At 35.6% G+C, this 12,095-nt stretch overlaps 1 protein-coding gene across 2 annotated transcripts in view; it reads right to left on the bottom strand.

Moving 5' to 3' along the window:
* Positions 1-12,095, bottom strand: part of LOC110024346 (callose synthase 9-like) — a gene marked incomplete at its 3' end in the record, with an annotated part of 106,328 nt that overhangs the window by 38,874 nt on the left and 55,359 nt on the right. For both annotated transcript variants that reach the window (XM_020724251.1, XM_020724252.1), the window contains 5 exon segments: positions 107-185; positions 375-451; positions 1,069-1,194; positions 5,507-5,624; positions 5,711-5,808. In XM_020724251.1, the coding sequence (XP_020579910.1) occupies positions 107-185; positions 375-451; positions 1,069-1,194; positions 5,507-5,624; positions 5,711-5,808 (498 nt within the window).

Below are 12,095 nucleotides of genomic sequence, written 5' to 3'. Positions count from 1 at the left end.
AATTGATTAGAGTCAACAGTACCTCATCAATACAAGAAGAGCAAAAATCGCATCATTAATTAGCAATAAAAATAAAAAACCATGATTACTATCAACGCGAACATACCTTAGCCCTTCTATCAGGCTTTAAGAAAAATGGCGAACCCAAGCGCCATGGCCAACCAAGCTGGATGCACTGAAGGGACCTATGAATTGAAAAACGAATTGAAGCAAAAAATGATAAGCCTTAGAAGATGAAGAAACAGAAGTTAATATTATCATGCCAAATAAACACGTTATTGATGAAAATACACCAGCAAAAGAACCAAAAATGCTACAAATATGGAGAAAGCAAACAAGCAAAAAAATCCCAAGGATTTTCACCGCTGGCTTACCAGAAGTACTCATTAAAATCATCATAGTTTCTCCAAGCAGAGTGGGCAGCCTGCCCATTGTCATTATTTGCTGCTTCCTGAAATAAGTGGTTCAATTAGAGCATTCAGTGATAACAAATTTCTTTCATAAAACCAACGCAAATAGTTCATATAAGCCTAATGTTGATGTGAGGGTTAACAAGATGCTGAGATTTTGTGCATTTTGAAGTAACAAAAATATGCTCATAAAATAGGAAACTATCATCATACATGCAACTACCCATAATGAGGGACCTATGGTCATTAAATCAAAGTTGGGCAATGACAACTTTATCTTTTAGATACATTATAATTACCAATAACCTTTTGTCCTCTTTTGTCTTGTTCAATTTAGAAGCTGACTAATATTACAATCACCACCCCCACCAACAGCACGTAAGTCCAGAACTTACTAATCCCACAAAGCAAAAGCTTAAAATCATGCCGTACACACAAAACTCCACAATATGAAACCAGGTATCAAAAATAATAAAAGTATCCAAAGGTGAATGTTAATAGCATTACTTGATTTATATAGCAATTATGTTTTTTTTTAATGTTCTTATAAGAGCCTTTTAGCAAAAGCTAAAAATGGTGTGTCAATACATGCTAACCTTGAAGCCATTAATAGTTACATATGTGTGAGAACTGAGAGCAAGTTAGAGAGAAAACTAACCGCTGCGATGACATCATATAGAGGAGAAATAACTTGATCAAGGAAAGATGCTCCACTCTCTGACTTACAACTATTTGCAGGCTCAGCGATCTGTGCACGCAGAATTTCTTCTAATTCTCTTGCCATCTGTGCAATAAATGAAGTGGGCATAAGCAAGAAAGCAATATAAAAATGCAAAAAGCTAACGAGGGCATCAGCAAGATATTTAATATAATGGGAATACAACGTTTAGTTAAGAGCATGTAAGACAAGAGGAACAGTTTATGCTAGGCTAAAGCTTACAGTCCTAAATATTCAAAAAGTATTTGATGGTGATACTTCAAAAGACGAGTGGAAAACTCACAAAAGATTCTAAACCAGCTACTAATAACTGGAAATCAACCAGGAAAGAGGCTCAACATTTCATCAAAAACACAATCAATGACTATAGAAGTTTCTTAAGCTTCAAGTACATGTACCACATTAAATTTGATTGGAAAAAAAGCCATCTAGATGATTATGTGGACCTCTCAAAAGACACTGCAATCTGGCAAGTTTTTGAGTTAATGTTTAGAGGAGAAAATTTTAGATACAAGTTCACCCAAAGAAGCAAGACACACAACAGACAACAGAATGGTTTTGATCTCCATATTACAAAAAAGATTAGCTCAGTATGCACGTAAAAAAAAAAATTACAAAAAAGATGTCCATATAAATTAAATTAGGAGACCAATATACATCGATAATAAAGGACGTAAGATATAAATAGAAAATACTAAAACATGGGCCATCAAAAGCATGTTAAAGAGCATCTTTTAGAGGAGACCAAAATCAGAAGTGACTAACTTCACTTAAACATAGGTTAGCATAAAAACATGCTTCAAAGTGGAGAATAGAACCTTTATTTAGGAAATGTGAAGTGCTCCGATCACATATATAGCAAGTTTAAGTCTTTTACTTTGTTACTTTCTTCTTAAATCCTTAGAATATAGCCATGTTTTGACATTGTTACTAGAACATTAAAATGGATTTCTTTACATTTAGATTCTTGCTCTTCTTTAAAGGTGTGTTTGTTTTGGTTGTGGCAGTACTAAAGCTCAATTCAGAAGCTGCTATGGAAAATCAGTTGTTCAAAAGCTAGTGTTTTAAAAGTAATTGATCTGTCTGAAAAATACAGTTTTAAAAGTGTTGCTTGTGGACTAATATATGTAATACCTCTCAGTATATATTATCTAGATTTCATAAGTATTTTCAATATATGTAATATCCCACGTGAGAGGAAGCAAATCCTATTCCTCGTTCACTAAAGTTCAAACACAATCATATATTAAACCTCATCTAACAGAAATCAATGAAGATGATTTCTTGCTTTAAGAAGAGTGAATACCGCCTTTCAATTAAATATTGGATTCATCCTCTCACATTGTGCATCACACCAGCAATAATGATTGTATACACCTTTACTGCAATAATTCCTCATAAAATCTTCACCCATTAGTAATAGCTGATACAAACTCCATGCATCAAATGGCAAAGAACTATTGCATCAACATTTCAGATGAACTTGAGAAGAAATCATTACTTGGAAATCCATAGTTAATGCCACTACAACAAACATGAGGTTGAAAATAAGAACTTACAAAGTTCATTTTGGAAGCCCAAAAAAGATAGTGCATTAGCACTGTCAGGTTGGATGCAAAAGACTGTGTGAACGAGAAACAAGAAAGGGAACAAAGGCAAAAGAAAAGAGAAGAAAATTTACCTTCGTTGGGATCTCTCGAGTGTGAAGGAGACGCTTTGGCCAAATCTAGGGGGGCGAAGGTTGGGATCTCTCAGGTGCGAAAGCAAGAACTCCACTAAGGCGCGATTGGTCAAACTGCCAAATCGGAAGCCTTTACTTGCGAACCGCAAGACGCACTCTAGGGCTCGCAGTCACGAATACTAAAGGGGGCTAAAGAGGTTCTAAATCGGGCCGACAAAAGCACACGAGCCAGACATCTTTAAATCACGGTTCAGTTTGAAACTCGGTTCTAAACGCCGAAACAAACGCACCCTAAGTATTTGTACTTCAACATTTCTGACTGTGATTCTTTTATATTTCAAACTTCTAGCTAGTATGGCAGCTTATAGAAACAACTGACCATGCATAGATACTTTCTTTTCAAGTTGTTACTAATTTTATTTTTTGTTATTTTTTTTTGGAATGGCAGACTTACGATGCAAGTCAACATAAAGTCCACCTTTAGGCTTTTAAACACACAAATTTTTTGTCAAGTATTACTTAATGGTAGACTTACGATGGCAGTAAGATGGATACTAAGTTTCAGTTTAGTTCAACGATGCACTAAAAAACAAATGGCTAGACATTAGTGAACCACAACTTTGGAACTCCTTATGTGTTTTGTTGGAAAAAATCTAAGATAATGGGGTCTGAGGGATTCAATAAAAGATGGTAAAACATCTCCCACTCGAGGTAAGTGACGCGGGAGCTCTCACATTATACCTCAGAATGTTGAATCCGTAAATGCGGAATCAAGACATGACTAGTTTTTATCTCGATAGAAATGTTATGGTCGGAATTTCCCACTATTTCGAGTTGTACAAGCCATGTCGATCCTTCTTCCTAAATTTTTTTTATTTTTAATTAGGTTTTAATTTATGTCGTAGTATATACATATTGTTTTGACCTAGTTCGGAAGACTATTGCTTTGTTTCATGTATTTCAAATATTGTACTCTCTAATTTCTACTCTAATGAGTGATGCATTTTCTTTCTACAAGTGGTGTGCTTGTAACTTATTCAATAACATTTGGCAGATCTCACTTTGCTACCATGTCTTGTTGGAGCCAGCATTTCATGGCTCTCTCTGTTGTTCTCAACCCGGACAGCCGTCGAACACTTCTTATCCCCTACTAAACGTCGTCGATCTCGCATATTATCATTTCCTTGCTATTCTACAACCACCTCCAAACTAGTTAAATTCCTCCCAAGAACAATGTCATTGTCACTAAAAATTAGCGAAGGAGATGAAACTTTCTCCAAGAAGGTAAGAAAACTGCCACAATGATGCATAATTGACGGTAGTAAAGATCAAAAGGCATTTCACCATGTTTTTGACAATGTAAAGATCGAATTGCTCAAAATAAGCAACAGAATCCATGAGAGCAAACTACCTGTTGTAAAATCTAGTGCTAGTAACATAATATTTTGCGTTGGCTAAACCTCTAGAATGTAAATAGAGTAAGTGTGACAACCGATCCGTGTATATCCTTATGAGATAAGGCACGTCGTCTAAAGACAGAATCGTTTTAGCTATCCTCGGAGTTAGATGGAGTCAGTACCTAATGGGCACAATTATCTCATCCATGAGGGGAAGGAGATATAGTGGTGGTATGCTTGCAACTGCACAAAAGTGATGCATAAATTAATTAGATTACTCATTGTGATCAACACTCACAATCATCAAAGCTATTCATTTTTTGGTTCCTACTACAAACTACTTGTTCGCTACACAAAAAATGGAGTACCAAAGTTGTCATTCGAAGAAAAGCCAAAGCCTTTACTAAAGAAATAAGGTGCAAGAAGAAGAAAAGGTCCAAAAACTCTCTCAGAAAATTATTGTTCAAAGAACTCAGTGGAACCCCTCTGAACACAAAAGGGCAAGTAGAACATATTAAATTCAAAGAAAAAGAGAGATTTTATGAGATTTTGTCTTATCACTATGAACTTGCATGCTCGCATAAAACCACTAACCCACTAGTGATAGGCAGAGAATAAGTTGATGGTAAATAGTTGGTAAGTTGATCTAATTACAAAAAAAAGAAAAATGTGAACTAAGCTTGTCGCAATCAAATAAGATGTGGAGGTCAAATAAATTTATTAAAACAAAGGTGACTTCAAGCGGAAAAGAGAACTATCTAGACAAATGCCATTGGATGAAATCTTCAAGAAAACCAAACGAATGACAAGTACTTTAGGTAAGTGTATTCAAGGAGTTCACAAGTTTTTCAGGCAAGTATCATCAGCATGAGAGCAACTTCATGAGTCCCAAGTTAAAAGAGATAAGACTGTTAAATAAAATCCGGAGAACACTAAACTTGTTGGTAATAGAGTGACTAGCCAATTTCAAACCCAGATAACAGAAGAGTAAGACAGTTCCATGTTCCAAGTGGCTCGTGCCAGTTCTAAATCAGCATTTCTTTGGACCAAATTCAGTTCTGCTTCATGACTTGTTGAACTAAGCAGATAAAGGTGCACGAGGTGCATTCATATTTGCTATATATTTTTCCCTTAATAATAATATGCAAAAAAAAAATGATTGATACAGCACAAACAGCATGTGGCCATGTTCCATGCAGAGGGTAACGTGCCAAAAGTTCTGCTAAACTTAAACAAATTAGAAATTTCAAATCTTTTCAAAAGAAAGACACAGCCAAAGAATTCAAGAGCACCAACTTACATGATGAAAAATATAACACAAACATTCTGGAAGAAATCGGATGTTGGAAGCTTCTCCCCAAATCAAAAAATACAAGCAAAGATACAGAAGCTTCTTTTCCTTGCCACCTGACTCCAAGCTATAAAAAAAATTCATTTAAAGGAAAATTGCAGAAATCATTAAAAAGCTTATTTTATATAAAAGCTGCATTCTATATACGCTTACTTATTCCAAACTGGACGGAGAGGCAAATAGCTGCACCATTTGATATAATTGTCAAGGCAATTTGAGAAAACAATATGCACAGCACCTTCATCTAATTTCTGCAAGGAAACAGTACTTCCATTGATCAGAAAATGCTCAAAAGAAAATAAATCGATGCCACCGTTGACGAAAAACAGACTAAATTAGGGCTGTTAATTTCAGTTAAAGAATGAAGCTATCTATGAAATCGAATAAGGCTAATAATTGAAGAGTACTTAAATTTAATTGACAAATTTAAATGCATAATAAATTCATTCCAGCATTTAAGAAAAGCAAATTGAACTAGGGCTGTGAATTCCACTTGGACATCGAAAGTGCTTATCAAATCGAATAAGGCCAACCAAAAGTTTTCTAGGAGATCTGATTAAAGTTATAGCTCATATGTAGGGACAACGAAGCTTTCTAGGACAATCTAAGTTTAGCAAATAATTGGTTTAAACCATCCGTCTAAATAGACAAGCATGGCTAATATCACGCTCATACAAATGAGAAGCACATCAGATCTTTAAGCTCATATTTTGATCAATATATGTATGAATACACATATGCATGAATGCATGCAAATTTTAAGAATGCAGCGTGAATGAACATGCAAAAGCATGCACTTACATTCATAGGTTGAGGATTTGGCTTAGGTAGAAAGGCAATAAAAAATCAGATCATTTTCTACTCCAATAAAAGCCTACTCACGATCAAGGCTCCAAGATTTTCAACTTAAGCTTATACAAGTGAAGCACAGCACAGACCAAAATCAAATCTTATGGCCTTAACTCTAACTTGCAATAAGTTAAGATCAGCCTGAGATTGAATCGTTCATAATACGACTATACTAGAATAGACAAAGAGTACGCCTTCATTTTAATTACAAGGTTAGCACCACGGAAAAACTAAAACAGACCATGAGCAAGCCTTCATTTTAATTACAAGGCTAGAACCAACACAGTGCATTGCCTTGTTATTGTAAAATCAATTAACCCCACATCCAGCACATATTGGTACTCTAAAATGAGAATAATCTAAAACAGATTTGCAATAAAGCCACTTTAAGCTATGGACAGGCCAAAATTGAGAAAACAAAGACCATCTCAAGTCCAGTATGATTTGATCTCAAGCAAACTCGAGCCAACAAAATTTGTTTGAACAAACTCAAACTAATTAAAGTTGATATCAATAAAATCAAACTGTGGAAATCTGAGAAGATTTGGTCATTTCCATATTTACTTCTCTCAAGTGGTCCGGCCACACCACCAAATCTTGGAGGATTTGAATGAGATATTTAGGAAACCTTAAATTGGTTTATTTCCTTCCTATTTTATATTTTTTCCATCTTTATTCATAATTAATTTCATTCCTAAATTAGCTGACATATGTTTGATAAGTTTGTAAATAAGGTGTGATTTGTTTCCCAATATATATCAACCCTATTTGTGAATAATCAATTAAGCATTTTTTCTCCCCAAGTAAATTCCATATGGTATCAAAGCTTTAAAGAACAAACCCTGGAACCATTTTTTCAACCGCTAGAGCCTCTCCAAAAGCCATCCAGCATTGGAATCCTCCCTACAGCCACGTCTTCATGCACGCCCTCCATCAAACTTCTTGCAATTGTCAGTGTCGGAGTTCTTCCAAGACCATTCCTGCGGGCAGCAACTTCCCTGTAAGCTTGTCTAATCACTGTTTCATCTCCCGCCAAAACCTCTACATAGCTCAGTAGTAAGGAAAGTCGTGGATCGTGGAGTTCTGAGACCTCTGCAAACCCTTGTTTCATCTTCTACTAAAGATACTTGGTATCTTCCTGATGTTCCTAGTGTGGGTTCCCGATTGTTTCCTACATGGTTGTAAAATGCGGATCCGCAATATCCTGTTCCTGCTTGCAGTTCCCTGCATGCATAGGTATCTTCCTGTCCATAGTTCACTACCTATTGTCAGGCTTCAAGAGATTGCAGCATGGACACGAGCAGCCAAAACCCTGCATTCTCAGAAAACAGCTTCCAGAGTTCCCTCTTCTTCCCAGAATTCTAACAATAAGCTACCATAAGACATATGACCAAGTACAGAATGAAGATGTCAAATTCTACTCTAGAGGTCAATTCTGAGTCAGAGATCGGGGATTCTATCTAGACTTCCTGAAATCTCTAATTCTACCACAAACTATAAGCTCAACAACCATAACTACCTTTCATGGTCTCAATCCATGTTTATGAGCATCAATGGTAAAAGGAAAGTACTATCTCACAGTAGATGAAACAGTTCCTGAGATCACTGACCACATCTACTGCATATGAAAGAATCGAGACTATATAGTTATGTCTTGGTTATTCAACTCAATGACTGCTAAAGTGAGAATTTTTTGTTATAAAAAACTACCAAAGAAATTTGGGAGCTGCAAGAAAAAAATATTCTACCACCAAGAACACTGCATAGTTGTTTGAGATTGAAATCAAGTTTCATGACCTCCATCAATGAAAGCTAAGCGTCACCCAATACTTCAACTCTCCGTCAAAATATTGACTACAATTAAATATGTTTGACTGGAAATGTCCACAAGATGTCGTAACACTTAAATGCATTATCAAGAAAAAGAGGACTATCATATTCTTAGTAGGGCAAACTCGGAAATTGGATGAGAATAGAGGAAGGATCATTGGAACAAAGCCACCTCCATCCCTCTGTGAAGCATTTTCTAAAGTCATGAGAGAAGAGAGTAGAAATAAGCTGATGCTGACCTCAAATGGCGTTTCACCAAGCACTGAAAGTTTAGATTTATACACCCATAATTCTGCGCATGACTCAAACATCAAGAAGAATCGTCTCACGTGTGATTATTGCAAGAAGATTGGACACATCAAAGACAGATGTTGGAAACTTCATGGAAAGACAGCGAAAAACCTGAGCAAGGAAGGAAGAATCAAAAGAAAAGATAAATTTTGATACCACATCCAAAGAATCGAAGGAAACATTCACAAAGAAACAGCTTGAAATCTTTAGAGGTGATTCACAACAGCATGCCAACCTAGTGACTGACCAAGGTAATATATCTTTCTCTTAACTTAGCAGAAATGAAAGACTTAGAACTTTGATCATAGATTCAGAAGTCTTTGATCATATGACCAGAGACATCAATGTTGTACTCAACTATCAAGAGGCTTCTATATCAAGATCGGTAAGACTTGTAAACCGAGCACACTCAAACATTATTGAGAAAGGAGATGTGAAGTTCTCTCAAAATATTACTCTTTCATCTGTCTTAAATGTTCCACAATTAGATTGTAATTTAATTTCAATCAAAAAGCTTACTCATGATATGAAATATATAACTAAGTAATTTGCAAACTCATGTGAATTTCAGATGATGGAATCGGAGAAGGTGAATGGCAAAATGCATAAAGGCATATATCTGTTAAAGAATATCTCTAAACACACAACTGATCCCACAGTCATGTCCCAAAAAATTTTTAGTGATGATTCTACATCTATTGAAAAACAGGTCATCGTTTGGCTCATCTTAATTTAAACAATTTGCAAAGTTAAAATTATATTTTTTTCAATAAAAACCTAATTTTTATGAAAAATATCTCTAAACACACAACTAATCCCACAGTCATGTCCTAAAAAATTTTTAGTGTTGATTCTATATCTATTGAAAAATAGGTCATCGTTTGGCTCATCCTAATTTAAACAATTTGCAAAGTTGAAATTATATTTTTTTCAATAAAAACCTAATTTTTATCAATGTGAGATTTGTTAACTTACCAAACACGGTAAAAATAGTTATCCTATGACTCAGTATAAACTCTCACATCCTTTCTCTGGTATCAACGATGAAATTTGGGGACCTCCAAAGGTGAAAACTTTAAGTAGGGCTAGAAAGTTTCTCTCATTTATTGACAATCATACTAGAAATACTTGGGTATTTGTAATGAGAGAAATATCTGAAACGTCTCAAATCTTTCGAACTTTTCATGAAATTATTCAAAAAATTTCAAAACAAAATTCAGATCCTCAAAAATTGATAAAGCAAAGGAATATTTCAACTCTCCTTGAATCCTATATTTTGAAAAATGAAATGATCCATGCGAGTTCATGTATTGATACCCCACAAAAAAATAAGATAGCATAGAGAACGAACGGACATTTAATTGAGGAATCTCGCTCAATAATGATTACTTATCAAGTTTCAAAATATTTTTTTATGAGAAATCAGTTCTTAATGCAACATACCTTATCAATTTAATATCTAGTCGAGTACTTAATTTCAAAACACCACTTCATGTCTTGAGGGTTACCTATCCACACATCAAAACTTACTCTCCAACTCTACCACATAAAATCTTTAGGTGTGCATTGTTCACATTCATTCCCCAACCCATACAAAACTTAAGCCTAAATCTATCAAGTATATTTTTCTTTGATATGCCTTCAACAAAAAGAGATATAAGTGATACACTTTTTTTACTAGAAAATATTACAACTCCATGGATATCACAATTTTTTTAAAATCAATCCTACATCAATTTTGGGATGCACATGATAACACCGCACAGCAAACTCACCTACTCTTTAACCTAACTCGCTTATTCCTTTTGAAGATATCCAACCAAACCAAACTAAAATCCACAAAAAGAATTGTGTGTACACAAGAAGGAAAAAAATCTTAAGCAAGTGGAAGGCAACTTGAAAAGACAAGCTGCTCCAACCACAACCCAAGTCCACATTGACATGAAATTTCGATGGAGAATTCTAGTACTCATAAGTTATCCCCTTCCTCTTCTGGTGTTGATGACAAGAAAAGTTGCTTGAGATACCTAATTCAAAAGTATCTAGCTTATGGAAAGCTATCCTCGGGCTATAGAGCATTTATATCAAACATTCATAGTATGCATATTCTTAAACTCATTCATAAGGCTCTTGAAATTGTAGAAAGGAGGAAAGCAGTGGAAGAAAATATTCAAGCACTAAAGCATAATAGCGCATGGAATCTTACTGAACTTCCTCAGAAAAAGAAGCATGTTGTATGTAAATGGTTGTTCAACATAAATTGTGAATTTGATGGGAATGTTGAGAGATTCAAAACCAAGCTTGTTAAAGGTTTCACACAAGCGTGTGGAATTGACTATCAAGGACTTTCGCACCAGTTGCCAAATTAAATACAATCAAAATTCTTCTTCCAACAGTGGTTAACAAGAAATGGGGATTGCATCAACTTAGCATAAAAAATATATTTTCGAATGAGGAACTATAAGAAGTGTACATAGAGATACCACCAGGGTTTCTAAATGATTTCTTGTATGCAAACTCAAAAAATTCTCTACAAACTTAAAAAATTACCAAATGTGGAGTATTAGGCTGCGTTTGGCGCAGCGGCAAGCCTGCGGTGCAGTGTCGCAGCGCTGAAATTTACTGTTTGGGTCGGCTTCCTCATTCGGCTTTTTACGCCATTACCCTACCCGAAAACATTTCGCGCCACGAGAGAGCAGGTGATGAGTGCGAGCAGGTTGGTGGGGCGGAGGGAGATAAGGACGAGCAGAATGGCTTGCTTCAGGTGACGAGTGGGTTAGGGGACGAGACCTTGTCTCCCAATCTAAGGGGCACAAACGTCTGATGAAAGCTCGAGGACTTCACTCGTTCCATTTCCGCCCTATTGACCGAGTCGAAAGAAAAACAAAAATAAGAGAAAGCCTCTGCTCCTTCTCTTCGCTACTCTCTTTCTCCTTCGGTTCACGATTGGGTTGTTAGACATGGTGCAAAAGCTGCAACAGCAGTTGCGAAAAGTAGGGTCCAAACTACAGGGCCATGTAAGAAGATCCAAGCCGCTCCAGTTAGAGAGGAAGAACTTGGGAATTAGTAAAATTTTAGATTAATAACGTATGAGTATTATGTGGAAAGAGTATATTTATCATTTTCTTAAAAAATTTGTGAAAAATGTCAAAACATTCAATGTGCTTAAAGGCAGAGACATCCCTAACAAACGCATAAACGCATGAACAATTGTTAGCATTGCCTGAAGAGAAAAGGTAGGCATAGATGCAAAAGTTGTTTCAGCAAATTGTTTCTGCAGATGGTTTCTGACATTCTGCATATGGCTTAAACCTCTTCAGTTTTTTCCTTTTTCTGCTTCCGCTTTAACTAGTAAATTTCAATTAGCATTTTCTGAAATTTATCTATGCACGGGATCAGATACATCGTTAGCATGCTGGTACTTGATTTTTTTCCTTCATGGAGCAGGTGAAATATAAGTTTTAGGTAATTTAAACGTTGATTCTTTGATCTAATCTGACTTGTTTTTGGTTAACCTGCATTTTCGATTTATCAAAAGTTTTGTTGCCATGTATGTACATCAGGCACT

Source organism: Phalaenopsis equestris, unplaced genomic scaffold (genome assembly GCF_001263595.1).
Source record: "Phalaenopsis equestris unplaced genomic scaffold, ASM126359v1 Scaffold000254, whole genome shotgun sequence".
NCBI lineage: Eukaryota > Viridiplantae > Streptophyta > Magnoliopsida > Asparagales > Orchidaceae > Phalaenopsis > Phalaenopsis equestris.
Note: the sequence above shows the minus strand (reverse complement) of the source record. Positions and strands in the feature narration are given on the sequence as shown.